The 19,581-nt window shown below is 27.3% G+C and overlaps 2 protein-coding genes across 6 annotated transcripts in view; one reads left to right on the forward strand and one right to left on the reverse strand.

The window, feature by feature from the left end:
* Positions 1-5,778, reverse strand: part of LOC100205253 (dual serine/threonine and tyrosine protein kinase) — a 39,270-nt gene extending 33,492 nt beyond the window's left edge. Inside the window, exon 1 of one of the 5 annotated variants that reach the window (XM_065814298.1) lies at positions 5,426-5,778. The gene's annotated coding sequence lies outside the window, so the exon portion shown is untranslated. Of the gene's footprint in view, positions 1-3,631; positions 4,000-4,459; positions 4,901-5,425 lie in introns of those variants that run through there. The other 4 variants (XM_065814301.1, XM_065814302.1, XM_065814299.1 and 1 more) reach the window with 4 other exon arrangements.
* Positions 2,156-2,611, forward strand: LOC136088308 (uncharacterized). Its single transcript, XM_065812003.1, has one exon. It carries the CDS (start codon positions 2,156-2,158, stop codon positions 2,609-2,611), a length of 456 nt encoding a protein of 151 aa, XP_065668075.1.
* Positions 5,779-19,581: the final 13,803 nt, after the last annotated feature.

The raw sequence follows: 19,581 nt of genomic DNA on the forward strand, positions 1-19,581 counted from the left end.
AAAATGTGAATTTTCTTTATTAAAAATCACTTTTTTACTTATTTAAATTTGCTAATTTGAATGAAAAAAAGTTATTTTTAATTAAATCATTTCATAAGTTAAGTAAATTTTGACACTTGATTAAAAAAAATATTTTTTTAATAATTTTTTACAAAATATTTTTATTATTAATTCCCTTTTCTGCTAGTAAGATACAATTACCAAATAAATTAAAGTATGAGTGACTATTGTACTTTATATTATTTTATTGTACTTGTATATTATTTGTAAGCAGTTAAGTTAAAGTTGCTATGTATTTTTTGAATCAACTTTATGTGGTGATAACAGGAATCAGTACAGTTAGCATAAACTTATATGCAGTAATTAGCAGCTATCATCTAAACAAATCGCTGTTAAATTTTTTGCGTTGTTAAAATAATATCACCACGCGTGAATAAATCTGCGGCGCGGTATTTTGGTGCTAAAATAACGAAATTAATGTTAGCTAAAAATCCCATTCATTTTTGTTTGAAAAACAATGTATTAGAAACATTTAGTTTTGACTTTATTTAAAGATGTTATTTTTGTGTAATATGAGCATGCTCAAAGTACCCAGTATTTTTCATTGAAATTACCTAGTTTAAAGTTATAAAGTCAGAGTGGTTTTAATTGATTTTTAAATAAAAACAAAACATAGTTAAAGTTTAGTCAGTTTTTCTGTCATTTAAATTCAAAAAATCTGAATTTTTATTGTTCAAAGGTTTGAGTTTACAAAATTGAAAAAATAACAAACTAATTTTTGTTGTTGTTGTTGTTGTTGCAGGTAAAATAGTAACATTGTTTTTACAAAAAGTGGTTCAAAATTTGATCTTTTGATGATAAGTTTAATTAATAACGAATCTTTAAATTCCATAAATTAGTTCTAATTGTTAGGTATTTTTTTACTTAATGTTATTTTTTTAAGCTAATTTAAAGTGCTCATATTACCAAGTGGTCTGGGTAATATGAGCTTTTTTGCTTCTCTTTTAAAACCTCTGTGTTTTTAAGAAAAAGTTACATGTGCCCAAATATCTAAGTGGATCATGAGTAAGAATTCCTAAAAATTGTTTATTCGCAAAATTTGGATCCAGCATAATTATTTTTCAAAATATTCCTGTTTTCGCTTAAAGTGCTCATATTTCCCTAATCTACCCTACCTTAGGGATCGTCCATAAATTACGTAACGCTAAATTTCAATTAAAAAAGAAAATCTAGTTAGCCCATTAGGTTTAATGAAATCGCCGCCTAAAATCTACTTCTGTTATTTTTTAAATTTTTAGTGTTGCGTAATTTATGGACCTTCCTAAGGGATAAACTAAACCATAAACTTTGCGCTATTATTAAAACGTTCGCCGTGGCTTTATAAAATTTGGCAAGCATGGCACAACTAAATTCTCCTTGAGTCTTTTCTTTGTTTTTTTTTGTTTTTTTTTTAGTTTTTTGGTCATTAATACAAAGAGTTTTTTTTCTTTACAAAAACTTAATTTTCTTTTTTGACAGTTAATCCAATCACAGACAAATAACTGCATTTAATAAATTTCAACACAGCAATTAGTCACAGTCAATTAGTTTGCATATTGATATATATTTACAGATATGCAAACGTAAACCCACGACATCTATATTAACAAAAAATATTTTAAGTACTTTGTATTGTGCTGACTAATACTAAAACTTCAATGTTTATAAAAAAATTTTTTAAATTAGTTTAATAAAATTAAAGAAAAAAACATAAAAAAAAGACAACAATAAAAATAACTATTTTCGCTTTATTCTTTTTTTTATTAGCCGTTTGGCACTATTTTTTAACAAGTTCTTCTTTTTTTATCTAAAAAATCTTTGTATCATTAAAGCTTGTCAAATATATCAAAACAAGTTAACAGCAAAAAAATATTTTTGAACTGCAACGCGCCTCGTATTTCAATTAAAATGTTTTGAATTACACAGCGCGTCAATATTCAATCAAAACTAATCTTTGTATTGATTTAAAAAGTTTCCGATAGAATACTTGCAAATGTAAATTTTGAAGTTAATAAATAAAATTTTAATGCTTAAAATTCTAATTGTAGTTTAGCGGTCAACAAGCACATTTTACCTATTAAGTAATCTAGTTCTATTTGTTGATTTGCAAACCAACATGGATTCTAAACGAAAAAACTGCATAGCAGTAAACGAAAGCGAAACAAGCAAAAGTGCTTTTGAATGGTATCTTAAAAACCATCACAGAGAAAACGATGCTCTAGTATTACTGAACGTTTATGAAGCTCCGCATCTTCCTACTTCGAATATTGCAAGTGAAATGAAGTCATACCGCGATGAAAAGAACAAACAAATTGCAAATAGTGTTAAAGTGTTAGAATTATATGAAAATATTTGTAAAGAACGCAAAATTAAGTACAGCGTTGCTATTGAAGGTACTTATGGGGCAACTGGGCAGACCATATGTGATTGGGCAAGCGAGAACAAACCTAATGTTATAGTGCTAGCACAACGTGGTTTAAGTGGAATTAGAAGAGTTTTATTAGGAAGTACAAGTGATTATGTTCTCCACAACGCGACTGTACCTATCATTGTCATTCCTCCAAATAAATAAATGATGTTTAATATTATGACAGTTGGAAAAAGTTATAGTGTTGTCGACCAGATAGCACATGAGCATTCCAAATATTTGTTAACTACGGAATATTTGGTCAATTTGAACCATTGATTTCAATGCAAAATTCATTATAGATGATTTTGCTTAGTTAAAAGTACTATTTTTTAAATACTTAGTTAAAAGTACTATTTTTAATAATTTTTTACAAAATTTTATTTAAAAAAAATTTAATTGTTTTACATTTATAAAAAATATCTATTGATTTTTTTTTTAAAAAGAAAATCACAGCTTTTATTACACTTACGTTTAAGTGGATTTTTTGCAACACGAAGACAGTTTAAAATGTTAACTGAATTAACTTATTTCAGAAAAAAAATGATTATTTTTAAATTTTCAAATAGTTATAAAAAATATTAGTGTGTATTAACTGGGATTCAAAAATCTAAAAGTTATCCAAAATATAATCAAGTTTCTCATGCACATTATGTTTCTCTGTGTATGAATTTAAATGCGTTTTGAAGGAAGAAAATCAATAAAATTGATTTATGCCAGACAAAGACTTTTTTTAATAATTGATTATCTGAAGAAGATCTGCTCACTCACACATCAGCATAATTGAAATTCCATCTGACTGAACTGTTGTGCATACCAACTGACTTTTAGTTATGTTTAGTATAAAGTTAGTAATCACTCTTCCAGTTCTGTGGAGTGTGATTTCTCTCTAGTCAGTACCTTTTAAAAGTTCACTACTTCTCACTTCAAAAAGTGGAACTTCTCAATCGTAACTTTATTGCACAGGCCGATAAGTGTTTGGAATGTATTTATGTCCTTTTAGATATTCTGTCATAATACTTTTTATTCTGGATAATACTTTTTATATATGATATTATTTAAAAAGATAATACTAGTATAAATTTATTGAGTATTTAACTAAAAAAGGCATTTTTAAGTTTGCAGAACAGTTATTCTAATGTTTTTAATTTGCAATTAAAAAGCATTTGCTCATCGAATATTTACCTTGTTGCTAATATCTTCTTATTAACTTCTACATAAGCTATTTCCTATATATATATGTTTTTGCCAATATTTTTCCCAATACTTCCAATGTTTTCTCGTTAAAACTATATTATTTAGTATTGGATTCTTTATTTGCTAGTTAGAGGTCATTTCGAATTCACACCAACTTTATCAGTTTTTGAGACTAAAGTTAATTCACTGCCAATTTTCATGTTTAACCTTTCCGTGTGGTTTTAGTCAACTTGGGATGAAAATTGTCGTTAATTTAGCAGATTGAATTGTAGTATTTAGTCGATTTGCGCTGAAATTTTTTTTAAAATTTATTTAAAATTTACCACCTAATGCACACCAAAGCTCTTGCAATCTTTAAGCTTTTCTTTAAATTTGCTTAAAGTCTTAAATTATTTTCCAATGCCTGTGTAATCTCTTTTTTGTACAGGTTTCATAAATGACAGATTATTATATAAACAAAAGTTGTATTTTGCAATTTGAAAATTTTGCTTCTTTGCTATTCTAGCCAAAGAGGAAGCACACTTTTTTACTGTAGCTGATACCTCAATTTGAAAAAAGCGATTTCTTTTATTTGCAGGCTTAATTGATTTATACGAAGAATGGATTAAAGATTGATAAACTCTACAAAAAAATACCTAGTCTTTCATGCACATATTGCATTCAGTGAGATCTTAAGTCTATTGAGTTTAATTTTTATCCAATAATTTTTTATATTTTTAATCTATTAACGGCTTTAAAAACATTGTCAAAACCATTACTATATAGTTTATTATTACTAAGACAAACATGAATTACATGATTTTTTATAAATGATACCTCATTAGTAAATTATTCTTAGTTAAATGCCATTGAACATTAACAACAGGTTTTTACATTATGAAGCACAACCACCTTAAAAACATACAACAAAGTTATTCATCCAAAACGTCAAGAAATAATAAAAATTTAGCACAAAAAACTGTGTGAAAAAAGCATGATAATTCTTGCGACGGTGTTGTCGGCGTCTTTCTCACTCCATATTACATATTAAATACTAAGTGCTACCAGACATATTTTTATTAAAATGTAAAATGAAAAAGTGTATCCGAAAATATATACTGAAGAAACGTAACAAATGTCATCAAAATATTGACAGCACATCATCTGATTTTTTTTTGTTTTTTTTAAATAACGTACTTTATTTGTTTTGCTTATCTTCCGTCGTTATGTAACACAGCATCTTTTTTTTCTCTGTAATTTCGTTACAGTATTGAATTCGTTCTTAAATTTATCAATAACAATTAAAAGTTTAAAGCAATAAAAGTCTTTTACTGATATATGTTTTTATCTAATTAGGGTATTTATTTGTTTGTATTATTATAGGTTATTAGAACTTAACCGGTCCATAAAACGAACTTTGCTGTGTTGAAGTCAAAATACTACTGAAAGTTTTTACTTTTTACAACATGATTTTAGCTCCACACATTGACAAACTCTATTCTTATCTGTCACAGGAAACGTTTAACAGTCGTATTAGAAATTTATATATATGTAAAATATTTATTTGTGAACTGAGTTTAGATATTATATCTTAATGAATTTGGGTGAGGGGGGATATAATCTTATACTTTTTTTATATTGCTGCTATGGAGGAGGGTACTACCCCCTATAGCTATGTTACTGAGCTCTTAATGCAGAATATAATGATTTATTACAACATGATAATAAAAAAGATAGGTACATTAACATTTTCCTGAATTTTTTTTTTCTAATGTTTTATAAATATAAAGAAAAAAAAATTACCTTGAAGTATTTCTTTTTCTCCACAAATATTTTGTTTTTTAAACAAACCTTTTTTTTCACTAAAACTATGTTATTGTCGTCACTGCGCTATTGTTTCAAATTTTTTTGTGAAAATTTATGCAATAAAACTGTTCTTATTTTCTTGTTGTATTTCGTTATCGCTTAAGCTGCTTAAGAAATTCATTTACTTCAAACGTCTAATCGGGCGCTGTTGTAAATTCGCAATTTATATTTTGTTTTATTTAAAGACAAAACTTTTATAGTCCGAAAGCATGACAGTCAAAACGCAAGATAGCCAAAATCTAATTCTGAAATTTAATTGCGTATAGTATTACTTATAAGAGGCGTATTTCAACTTAAAACATTTATCTTTATTTATTTATTATCGAAATATTTAAAATCTGGTTTAGCAACAGAAATCACGTTTATAACAATTGGTCGATTAAGCAAGCGCGCTAACGTTTTGTAATTTGCATAAGTGTTGCTCAAATGTTACTTAAAAAGATTATTTATTTACACCGGATGGTAAATAATTTTAATATATTTTCAAAAACTGTTCAAAAAAGTTTTTTAATAATTATTAAAATTTTTATATATGAAAAGTAAATAAATTTATTAGAATATAAATCCAGTAGCGAAGGTAGGATTTTTGAAATGTTTTGAAATATTCTGTATCCGAATATAGCTTTTCTATTCAAAAAAAGAAAAGCTACCCTAAATAAGGGGTCGTCCATAAAGTACGTACACCAAAAATTTTGAAATTTGACCATTCCCCTCCCCCCTGTTGCCATGCGTACTTTTATGTCCCCCCCCCTTAAAAAGTACGTACTTTTCTCAAATACCCCCCCCCCCCTCAACTTTTTTTCTCAATAAAAAGTTTATTTAAAAAAAAAAGGCGGAGGGTACCTAAGATACTTTATACGACCCCAAAGCCCTTTGTTTGCGCATTTTAAAAACGTCTTTAAGTATATATGCAAATAATAATTTAAATAAATTAAAAATACTTCAAAGTTAAGGGCATATTTGGGCGAGAGGTTAATGCGGTGGTTATAGTCGACGGAGATCGAGGTCAATTCCCGGTATTAATTCATGTAAACCTTTTTTTTTGTTATAATAACAAATCAAATGTAAATGAACTATACTTAAGGTGGACGTTTTTTTCAGACACCCCTCTTTAGTAAGTAAAAAACAAGTCTTACGCGAGATCAGTAATATTGAAAACAAAGGGTAAAACCCAGTGGGAGGGGGCAACAGCAAATTTTGTGCCTTTTTGCTAATTTAAGAAGCTTTTTATCTTAGCAAAACCTAGCGGTCAAATTTGGAAGATTTTGAGACGCCATTGACAGGTTGTTTTTTTTGAGGGGGGGGGGGGGGAGGGGGACTCCCTCCCATCAACCACGGCCCTTCTAAAACCTGTTTTTTGTCGACTCAAAACATAGGTCTTACTCAGGGCCAGTATATAAGGGGTGGCATGTGTGCACGGGCCCCCTCAGGATTTTTTGATGTTCAAGAACACTTTCTCACATCGTGCAAACTTAAGTTTGTTAATATGCTAAATGAGGTGGCCTTGCAAAAAAATTAGGATGGCGGAGGCCTGGGAACAAAAAGCCCTAAAACGTTTGCCTTCCCCTTCCCTGCCCAAACGTGAGGGAAATATGTAGCGAAATTTTTAACTTTACCATCTAAAACTAAATTTAAATTTATTTAAATTTATCAAATTTATATTAAAATCTGTCAATAAATTTAAACTTAGTTTTAGATGGTGAAGTTGAAAATTTTACTACATTAGTGCCCTCACATATGGGCAGGGGAGGGTAAGCGTTTTAGGGCTTTTTGTTCACAGGCCTCCGCCATCCCGATATTTTGCAAGGCCTCCTCATTTGGTATAGGTCTAAACAAACTTAAGTTAGGAGTTTGCACGATGTGTGAAAGTGTCCTATTTGGAACATAGAAAAATTCTGAGGGCGTCCATACATGTGTGTGCATAGAGGAAAACTATACCCTCTACTCCATGTACCATTTCTAGTATGCCAACATAAAAAGATGTACATCTTTTTATGTTGGCAAACTAGAATCTTTAGTCAGAACGTAACTTTTCTATTGATTAGCTGTTTAATTGTGATAAATTAGAAAATCGAAGTACGTACTTTAATATTGAACCTCCCCCCCCCCCCATAACGCTTTCGTACGCTTTTTGAAGACCTCCCCCCTCCCCCCTATGAGTGTACGTACTTTATGGACGACCCCTAAGGATGCGTCTATTAAATTAAATCGGTACATCTTTTTGTAAATCCCATAATAGAATAACCGACTTCAAACTCATTGACTCTCAAAGGAAACTTCAATAGATTGAGTTTTTTTTTTTAAACAAATTATTTCTTTATTTTATTACTAAGCTTATAACACACATTTTAGCAGTTTAAAAGTGCTTTAAAATATAACAAACGCAGAACAAGTTAACTTTAAAATAAAAACTTAAAAGCATTAATACTAAATAAGATAGTCATATAAAATTGACAAATATTATTAAAAATGATACAAAATTATAATAAATTAAAAAGAGAATCAGAGATAAAAAGCTAACTTGCGGATATTAGATTTATATATAAAGAAGCTGCTTTATCAGAAGTTTTTGAATGTCTACAATAAAAATCTAATATTTTTCATACTTTCTCCATTATCAAAGGTTTTTAAAAAGATTTTTTTTGAGAAAAAACTTCAATAATTTTTCTTTTAGATCTAGTTGTAATCAAGATCTAGTTGTAATAAAGAATTATTTTTTTTACCATATCATTTTTTTTTACAATAACAGAAAAAATACATGTTATAAAAAGTAATGCAAAGGACTTCTAAAAGATTATATTGATCTTATCACAAAGCACAGCAGTCGTAATCCTATCTCTCCTATCGTTTTTTTCTGAAATTTTATTAAAATTTCATTTCTAAGTACTGAAATGACAAAAACTTTATTTAAATTTGTTTAAATAAAATTAATACAAGAATAAAATATCAATGTTTACAAAATTATATTTATAAAGAATTTTTTTATTAAAGTTGTTGAAAAGAAATTTTTGACTTAAATATTTTTTGAAGTAAATAAATTACGCAAAAATAAATTACGCAAATTTATCGCAAAGTTTAAAATAAAATTAAGGAGATAAAATCATTAGAAATAAAAATGTTTTTAATTTTTTTTTTAATGTAAAATAAAAAAATGTAATCGAAAAGTATAATTTAAGAAACATAACAAACGTCATCAAAATAATGACAGCACATAATCTGTAGCTTTCTTTAAAAACAAACCTATTTTAAACCTAAAAAAATTGAAAAGATTTTTTTAAATTTTTGTTAAAAGAAACTACAAGGCAAGTTGACAGAAAAATCAGCATTAGTTATATCTATTGATTCGGTGCAATACTTTCCGATGTAATTAACTACAACTCTTACTTAACGAGAAATAATTAACGAATTAATTCCAATTTTTTTTTGTATTGACGTTCTATATAAATATATTTATTTGTATTGGCGTTTTACCAATACTTTTAGTGTTGTCAGAAAAGCATTCAAGAGCTAAGGGCTTAACATCAAGAAAAAAATTCCAAAGCGTTTAATTGATGAAGTATCATAAAACAATTCGTCACGCAAAGAAAACTTGACAAACTTTTCAACCAAAAAAGTTTATGCATTATTAAGGAGAAGGAAACGTACTAAAAAATTTGAAATCCTTTTTGCAGTACGCTTCGCCGTCCTCAATAGTGTTTAAAAATTTTCGGTTGAAAAATTTGATGAAATTCAAGTTTGATGAAAAAATTGATGGCAGCAAAAAATTTAAGTATATTCTGACAGAAAAATTTGCTCCGAATATTTAACAATAAATATATACAGGGCCGCCCCGAAGAGATTTTAAAAGATTGGGGGGGGGGGGGGGTGACGAAAGAGGTTCTAAAGGATTAGGTTTTTTTTTTAAGATTTAGTAAAGGTTCAGCAGGAGTAAACTTATCTTTATTATAAATACTATTCTTGCGGTATTTTTTTTATTTTGATAAAGTGCCATTAGGTTGGATCCATGGGTTCTTGCACATGCTATATTACCATACGTATAATAGGTTTGAATGAAAGAGAAATAAAGTTGCTTTAAACTTTTTTGGGGTAATATCGATTTAGCTTTGTAAAGGATACAAACATTGTTTCTTATTTTAGTATTTAAAAAGTTTATGTGGGCCTTCAATGAAATATTCTCATCGATAAGTATCACTAAAAATTTTGTTGCTTTGGTATATTCGGTAATTTTATTTTCTATTTTTAGAAATAGTATCTCTTGGTATTGAAATTTTTCTTTGATTGAAATGGAATAATATGTAGTTATTTTTTTCTGTATTCGATGATAATTTGTTAGATTTAAACCAAGTATTAGATTTATCAAATTCAATACTTGCAGTTTCATAGAGTTCTGTGATAAAAGTAGATAAGTAAAATAAATTAGTATCATCTGCAAATATTATGGCAAAGAGTTTGTTTGAGACTTTTGGAAGACCATTGATGTTTAGCAAGAAGAGAAATGGAGCTAGAATGGAACCTTGGGGAACTCCGACTTAATTTTGAATAAATATTTTTATCCGTAACAACATATTACTGTCTGTTTATGAAAAAGCTCTTAAACCAGTGTAAAGCAACTTCTTTAATGCCATTTTTTTCCATTTTATAAAGTTGCATAGCATGAACAACAGCATCGAATAAATTTGAAAGGTCAATAAAGATTCCTAGAACAAATTTGTTATTGTAAAAGAGTCATTTAATTTACAAGATCTAATATCGCATGTTCGGTTGAATGTTGCTTTTGAAATCCGAATTGTTTTTTATTTAAAGTATTGTTATTAGTTAGGTATTCATACAGTTTATCGTTAACTATTTGTTCCAGAAGTTTAGAAAAGTGAAAATGGCTCTCCGGTTTTAAATATTAGTACAACTTTTACAATTTTTAACTTGTCTGGAACAGTTTTTGTTGTGATTGAAGATTTAAAATTTCGAATATGAGTTTGCTTATCATTGGGAAGACACTTACTACTACATTGTTACAAATCTTATCGATCCCTGGTGCTTTGTTAATTTTTAGAGAGTTTTGGTAACTTCGAATTCGTCATAATTTAGTCCATTGAATTTTAGTTCGCTATGTAGATCTGTATAATAGGTTTCATAATAGGTATTTGGGCATTGAATTTCGGAGACCTTTTTAGGACCGATGTGTGCAAAAAAACTGTTGAAATATTCGGCAATAGAACTTTTATCGTTGTATTCTGTCATTCACTTATCGACAACAATTTTATCAGGTAAGGTATTTGTTTTTGTATTTTTTGTCCCGATTATTTCATTCATGATGTTCCATGATTTTTTAATATCACCATTAGTATTTTGAAGCAATTTTGAATAGTATAATTTTTTAAAATTTTTTTCTTATTTTTTCAAAAAGATTTTTGTTTAGCTTGTAGATAAGTTGTTTTCACTTCTGTTTTTTAAATATTTTATGTGAAGTTTTTGTTTTGTTTTAGGAGATTTTTTAATTCCACATTGACAGTAGGGATGGCACTTTTACTTATTTTGATGTAAAAACGCGAGTTACTTTTAAGCATAAATTACTTTACATAACTCGTATAAAAATATATAATTTACTTACATTTAATAGTAATTCGTTTTTTTTTACGTAAATTACGTAAAACTTAATTACTTAAGTTAAGTTTTTTAAATGAGTAACTGTTACGTGAAAAAGTAATTTACTATTACAAGTTAAAGCTATTTACATTTTTACTTTTACTTGTAAATGTAACTTACTTTTAATAGTAAGTCGTGTAAAGTAAATTACGTTGAAAAGTAATTTTGGTTATAATTATGTAAAAAATTTACATTGAAATGTAATTTACTTTTTAAATGTAAAAAAAGTTATTTATGAAATAAACTTACGTAGATATAATATTTAAAAAACATTACACTTACTTTGCAAAGTAAAACAAAACATATAATCATAAAAATAAATTACTTTTACGTGTAAAAGTAACTGATTAACTAAAACAGCTTACATAAAAGTAATTTAAAAAAAACTGTTACAATTGCAAATAAAAGTAATTTTTTTCTTTGAAATTTTATACTTTACTATGTAAGTAAAATGTAAGTTATGTTACTTACTTTCTCAAAGAACAGTCATTTCATGTCGACTTAGCATAAATTTTGAGATAGGTAGTGCATTCAAATCCATTGTCTGTTTGAGGGCACTTCTGGGTAATATATCTGGTAATACTCGGATATATGGGGGCAGTATTTGTGGTGGGGCATCGGGAAAGAATTTTTTTTCACGTATATCATAGTAAGGGTAGTTCTATTATAATTAGGGGCACATATAGTCAACATGAAGGTATACCAGTAGTGTAGAGACGGACTCCATGCCGCATGCGTGCAATAGAGGCTGCTAAATAATCATTCATTTTTTATTTCTTTTTTTGCTGAGCAGAAATAGGTTAGTGGCAATAATGAAACTTTGTTGGGGGTGGAAGGTGGGAAGGGGGCATGATTTTTAAGAAATGGGTAATTCATGCATGTGTAAACCTTGACTAAGTCACTGTTCGTTAGAGCGCGCTTTTTCGCCAGTTTTTTTTCTTTGTATTTGCCTTTTCAATCAAGTATTTTGTTATGGTACGACGCAATATAACATTTTTGGTATCTGCAAGGACATCGACTGCTAAAACAGTTTTCAAAAAATTATAAGTCATTTAAACTATCTAATATATAATTTATATGATTAAAGTAGTGGTTATCAGATATAATCTTTTATTGCGTTTTATTATATATAATCTATTTGAAAAAAGGTGGAAAGGAAAGCTGTTCAACCTTTTACTATAGGTTGTAGGTACCCTAATAACCTCCTTTTTGTTGCATTAGAGTCCAAACCGCACAAGGATGATTACAAAAATAAAATCATATTCAATTAAAATAGTACTTTAGAATAAATGTAATTTTTTTTTCAAACGTTAGTTTGACTTCACGAGATGTTTATCGGCTATCATTTGTCCCGCAATCATGCGGTTAATTTTTTGCTACCTTCCAGACTAGCTAGAGCTCTGAAACTTCCAGCATTTGTGTAAATTTAATAAAAGTACATCTTAAAATTGTTTTCAGAGCCAAATGGAGAACTCCACTTTTTTGAATCTCTCTTTTTTTTTTTTGATTTCACTTTATCTTTCAGACACAACATTTGTGTAGTCCTGATAAACATGCACGTTAAATTTGTTTTCCTGGGAAAGGGGGTCGTACCCTTATTTTTTTTCTGCAATGTTTTGTTTTTCTTTAAAGTTGGGGTCTATAACTTTTTAGAAAGAAAGATTTTTTGCAAAAAAGCTTTGAAAAGGCATTTTTTTGATTTATTTGTTTTAGTATTAATTTTTTTGTCGGGAAGAAATTAGATAGTGGCCCTGATAAAAATTTACCGTAATGGAGCCAATATGTTTGTAGCTATGCTGCTGATTTTCGCTTTTCTTAATCAGAGTGGTTGTTGTTTGGGGCGTCCCAAAGAGGTCTCTCATTAAGGGGGGGGGGATGAAGGCGTATGTGTTTTTTGCCAACTAGAGACACACACACACACACAAAAGGGTTTTCAATATTTGAAATTTGCCAACTATTATTCAAAACTTGTCAACTGAAATGCTAAATGTACAAATGTGCTAACTCAAATGCATATATAACAGCTGGTGGGGGAAGGGAGAATGCCCCCGTCACCCCCATTCGGGGCGGCCCTGGTCAGCCCTGGTTGTAACAACCACTCTAACAGAAATGAAAATTATTTTTTATTTTGTTCATTTATTATTTGCTATTAATAAAACTGTTGTCTGGAATGAACTAATTGCAATTAGTCTATCCCAGACAACAATTATTCCTTTATCATTCTATCAATCTAAAAATTATTCTATTTAGTTTTTTCCAGAAATAACTTTCATTTTGGTTAGATTGGTTTTTAACAACAACCACGCTGAATAAAAGAAGCCTAAATACAAAACTTAGAACAAAATTGCAAAATGCAGAGCCATTTCCAAAGCAAGAACAATAAACCAGACAGTTTATTAAAAAAACTTTTAAATAACTGATGTAAATAACATCAAGATTAATTGAAAAGAAAAATTAAAGTTAAAAAAGTAAAAGTAATTAACTTTTACTTTTTTAACTTTAAAAAAATCATAACTTTTTATAACCATAGCAACCGCTAATTTTAATTTATTTAATATAGCGAATTTAGTAGGATGGTTCAAAAAAACACTTTCAAATTTAAAATTATATGGTCGATTGTGAAGAAAAGTGTCTTGATCTTACAGATGAAATAACATTCTTTTTTTTTCAGTAAATTTTTGTTTCTTTTTTTACTTTAAATTTTCAAAAATTTAAAGTAAAAAAGTTAACAAAAGTTAAAAATCAGCCCAGTAGCAAGCATTTTGTTTTTGTTTAGCTTTATGTAACGACATGGAGCAAATCCAAACATTTATATATTCATGTTTAAGTAAAGCTTTTCAAAAGTATTGCGATAATCGAAGTCTGTTAACAGTAAACCCCTAAAATGCTAACTTTCCTTTCATGCCATAAGTGCGAGAGCGATAAGTTTATAAAATTTATATATAAATTTTTTGGGAAAGCGGAATAGTATCGAAAATTAACTGATCGAAAAAATGATTAATATCGAAAAATAACTGACCGAAACCCACTTTAATGATTAAGATCGAAAATATGATTTTCTGATCACACTTTTTATTTTATTTTGTAAAAAACTAGTACTAGCAGAAAATCTTAAGAAACTTTTAATACTAAGTCACTTTTCAATAAGAAAGTTATTTAAGAGTTAGATGAATATTTCCTAACTTTTCACCTAAATATCGCATCAACTTTACACAAAGTTAGCATTATCCGCAATGGAGAACAGCAGTTCAAATGAACAGTTTAATTTGCACGAACAACAAACAGTTTAATTTGCACGGGCAATGAAGTTCAATTCAATTCAAAACTTGAAATTTAAGAAACTTTTAAGAAACTTAATGTTTCCAAATGTCGTTAGAGAACTTATCAATATAATATATAAGTTTGCACACCAAAAGCACTGTTTAAAAAATAGTCACAGTTTTAATGGTTTCATTTCTCAATCAATTACTATCAATTTTTATAACTGAAGCAGTTTTTATTATGTACGGAATGTTCCTATTATTTAATGAATGTTCTTAACAATTTTCTATTGTATGCCATATTTGAAAAGTTTTTTTTAGTTGATTGTTCAGAATATTCTGTATATTTCTGTAAATACATTTCATCAAATATTAAAAAGTTATCTTGCAACATTTTGGGCCAATATTGAGAAATAATAATGCATGTTTTATTGTGTCAATATTACCAGAATGTATTTTCAATAAAATTGTGTGCTCAATATTTTTTTAGTATTTACAATGTTAAATATTCTGGAACAGAATGACCAGATGTCTACATGTAATAGTAATTTTTCCATGGTATTTGGAGGTAGAGTGGGTATTGTTTATAATCTTTTATTAAAAAGGATCTTTTAGTATGCTCTTCTTGCTTTATTAAATCAAGATTGTTTAATTAGCTTTTTAAATTGCTTTATTAAGCAGGATCTTTTATCCTGCTCTCCTTGTTTTAAAGTATTTTTTTCTTAAAATTTTTTTGCACATTTAACAAATGACTTAGTTGGCATATAGTTTTGCATATTTGCAAATAAATTTATCCTATAAACTTTTTATGGTTCGTAAGTCTTTATTGATTTTGACTAAAAATTTTGAACTTTTTATGGTTTGTTGACATTAAATGTAAATAAAATCAAAACATCTTGTTTTAAGTCGTTTTATAAATAGCCAACAACACAACATTCAATTTTTTTTTTTACTAATAAAACTTTTATTTTATATTGTATAAATTATACAATTATACAGTATAATTACTATACTTTAATACAAAACCGCAAAATAATGGACTTCTATTTATTATTTTCGAACCTATTCCTTGTTTCACATTTTCGATATTATTTTTTTTTTCACAACTTCGATCTAACTCAGTTTTTTAAATTTTCGATAGTATTCCTTTTTTCACAATTTCGATGTATTCTCTTTTTCGATATTATTGCGAAAAGACACTTTTCGATATTATTCCTTTTTTCACAATTTCGAGATTCTTCTGTTTTTCGGATTTTCGATACAATTCCTTTTTTTACAATTTCGATGTTATTCTCTATTTCGATGTTATTCCGGAAAGTCCCTTTTCGAGATTAATCAGTTTGTTTTCGATACTGTTACTACTTCCCTTTTTTTTAACGTTTTAAACTAAATTTAAGTTTATTAACAAGTCTCTAATGTCATGCAATAATCTCTTAGTGTTCTAAAATTATGACCATATAAATTTTGAGCAACCTCCCCAATTATTTAGGGGATTTAAAATTATTTATAAGTTCGCCCGACTAGGGTTAGGACTAATGTAATTGTAATGAAAACAATAACAGTAACAATAATTATTGTTATAGTATTAACTTAATTTAGAAACAATAACAATACTTGTGATTTACAACTATTGTAATTCTGTAATGCAATAAGAATAAATATTGTATTGCAATTCATCTTTATAAAACAACAACAATATCTGAAAAAAAAAAGTATTGTAATGACCAACTACAATAACGATAAATATTGTATTGTAATTCGTCTTTGTAATACAATAACAATATATTGTTATTGTAATAAAAGACATAAACATTTTTATTTAAGAAGAATTATTATGTTTAACTGTTTGTGTTGTTAAAGTTAATTTTCATATATATTTTAAGTTCGTTTGCAGCATTAAAATCAAGAGGAAAAAATAAAAGGGCTGAATAAAATAATTTATGAATGTTATTTTTCATAATAGTAAAGCTATCATCAGACAGGCAATAGTTTGCAGCCATTTAGAGCTTAGAAATACATAACAAGATAGGTGATGCGAAATCTGAATATGTAAAAAAATAAAATTTGCAATATATTGCAAATCCGTAAATAAAAAATAGCAAAAATAATAGTAAGTTCGTCAGAGATGAATATAAATACGTTAAAATACGTTAGCTTTTCTACTTTAATGTAAAGTAATACTCTACAATAGTTATTGTAATTTTATTTCATTAAAACAATACAATAGTTCTCGAATTTAATTGTATTGTTAGAAAAAAAAACAATACAATACTCATTGTAATTTTTTTTTTATCACAGCAATACAGTACCAAAATAAAATTTTGTTATTGTTTCTGTAATATTACAATACAATATTATTGTTTTGTAATGTGTAATTGTATTTAATTTTTACAATTACAATTACAATAGTCCTAACCCTATTTGAGTTTAATAAGTTTATTTAGTAGACAATTATAGTTTTGTATTTTTTGGCAATATACCTAAAAAATTAATCTATAAGTAGAAATACCAAATTATTCTGTTTTAGTATGTCATTTTAGAAAGTTTATGTCATATTAGTCTTTTTCTAAAATAACACACTAAAAGAGAAGAAATATTGCATAAAAACAAGAAATTTTGAAATATTATCTATGAAAATATAAATTAAACAAAATACAAGATTTAATTTAAAATTGATTTAAATACAAGTATTGCGTGGTATTATACCACGCAATACTTGAATGTTTAGAAAAATGTTGAAACAACCGCCTTATTCGGTTTGGGTGTAAACTTTATATAATCATAACTTTTGAATTTTGAATTTTCAAACCTTTCAACTTAAATTCAGTGTAAAAAAATAAAAAATAAAAGTTACTAATTTGTTGCCCTCACATTTTTGGTAGGGATGTTAAATTTTATAGGATATTTTTTTTCCAAGCTCCCATCACCACAAGTTTTATTTCTTAATCTACGTATAAATCATTGCTTAACTACTGCTTGGGTTATACGTACACAGTGCCGGATTAAGACTTGCAGGGTGTGAGGATGCTTTTGAGCAGTTGGACTTTTTAATCTTCTTAAAAATTTATAATCTTCTTAAAAATTTCGGAGTTTTTAAATCTGCGGGACACGGGGTTGTAGCCCCCATAATCCAGGACTGGTTTAAAATTTCCTCCCTTAGTTTTTCAAAAATAATATCTTTCACGCAAAAAACCTGTAAAAAGAACTAAAAATTATGCCAAATATGCCTTTCAAATAGTCTACCCTTTCTAAGTCTCCCTTGGGTATATGCGCCTTCTCACTGCCATGTTTCAGCTTTGTCTGAATTCTAGACTTTACTTTTTTGCATTCCTGCTGTACAAGATCCTGTCAAAGTTATTGTAGAATCTAAGTAAATTTACTTACTTATTTTATTTAAATTAATTTTAATTTACTTTACAAATCATATAAAATGTAAGCTTATGTAATTTAAATTTTATTTTATATAACTTATTTAAAAAAAGATTAGTTATTACTTTTAAAATAAAAATTTCCCACTTAAAGAAATTATTTTATTTGTAAATTTAATTTACATTTGGTAGCATATTACTATTATGTAACTTACTTTCTATTTTTAGTATTGTGATTTATTAGGTCATCATGTTAGCCGCATATTTTGAAACCCTATACAGGCTTAGAATAGACAGAGATATGCGCAATCTGATTTGCTGATTTTGAAAGAGAAGCTTTAGCGCGTAAGTTTAAATCAAAAGAAATATCAAAAAATGTATTGATTAATGAAAGTGAAACCGAGTAATTGCCAAATAAAAATAACAAAAAAAGTATGATTTTTTTATCCGATTTTGTACAATATAGTACTTATATTTTTACAAAACTTTACAACTCAAAACATCCGTGATTTTCATAATATTTTCTTAAAAATAAAGACTTAAAAAATTTAGTTTGTTTTCCTAATGGTTTTTATAACTCTAAGATATAAAAATGACAACCATTGTAACAAACTATAAACCAGATGGTAAAACTTAACTATGCTGTGATTCTTTAGAATGAAATACGTTTTTTCAAAATGATATAAGTTTTTTCAAATTAAGTTCCCATTAATCCTATTATATAACAAGAAAACTATTTTTAAAAAGAACCTAATTTCTTTTCACATTTTTACTCTTATTATTCCCATATATAAATTGTATACATCACTAAAACATTTTAAGTTTGAGAATATTGATTATTTAACTAGCCCAGATAATTTACAGCACTCTCAAAATAAAAGCAACTGTGAGCAAGAGCTGATTTTGATTGTCTTTGGTAATGTATAGTAATAAAAGATTATAAAGCATTGTAGCATAAAAAGCTATAAGAAAAATCTATAACCTGATGTCCAAAAGTGTGTTTTGATATAGTAAACTGATTACAAAAAGGAATAACTCTTAACTTACCACACCTTACCAAAATATATATATATATATATATATTGGTTATTTTATTCTATATTTGGTAAATTCTATAATTGGTAAAAAATATTTACCTTTGATAGCAACTAATGGTAAATAATATCAAATAAAGCAACAAAGTTTGATAAATTTTACATTTATTATGCAATCAATTTATTTAACACTATATACTCCTGAGTGAAAAAAAAAAGAAAGTAAAAAACTATTTATCTTTCATATTTCCAAATTTTATGAATAGTTTTATTACGTAATCTTTGGTATAACCAATATAATCGAGTGTGCTTTTTTTGAATTTCTGTGAATACCTCTTGTATAATAATATAAAAATAGAGACATGTCATGTTTTATCTTGAAGTAATTTTAATAAATTTTTTTTGAAAACTTACTTCTTCAAATGTTAAAGCTTGTTTTGATGAAGTTTATTTCATTACAATAATTGCCAAAATTCACCTTCATTTGGTTAAGTTTTTTAACTTCAATATTCTTTGCTAGCTGGTAATATCAACGCTTATATGTAACTGTACAAAAGAACTGTTCAGTAGAAAAACAAATAAATATCACTTTTTTTGTTAAATTTTCCAATAGATTATTAATATACAATTTTTATCCTATTTATATATAAGTTAAAATACCCGACCAAACTTTTTTTAATTTTTCACAAGGTGTTTGAAGGTTTAAGAATAATGTTTTATTAAAGTTAAGTGAATAAAAATATTGACATACACCTTATCAGCCTTTTCAAAATTTAGGTTAAACAGTA

Source organism: Hydra vulgaris, chromosome 12 (genome assembly GCF_038396675.1).
Source record: "Hydra vulgaris chromosome 12, alternate assembly HydraT2T_AEP".
Taxonomy (NCBI): domain Eukaryota; kingdom Metazoa; phylum Cnidaria; class Hydrozoa; order Anthoathecata; family Hydridae; genus Hydra; species Hydra vulgaris.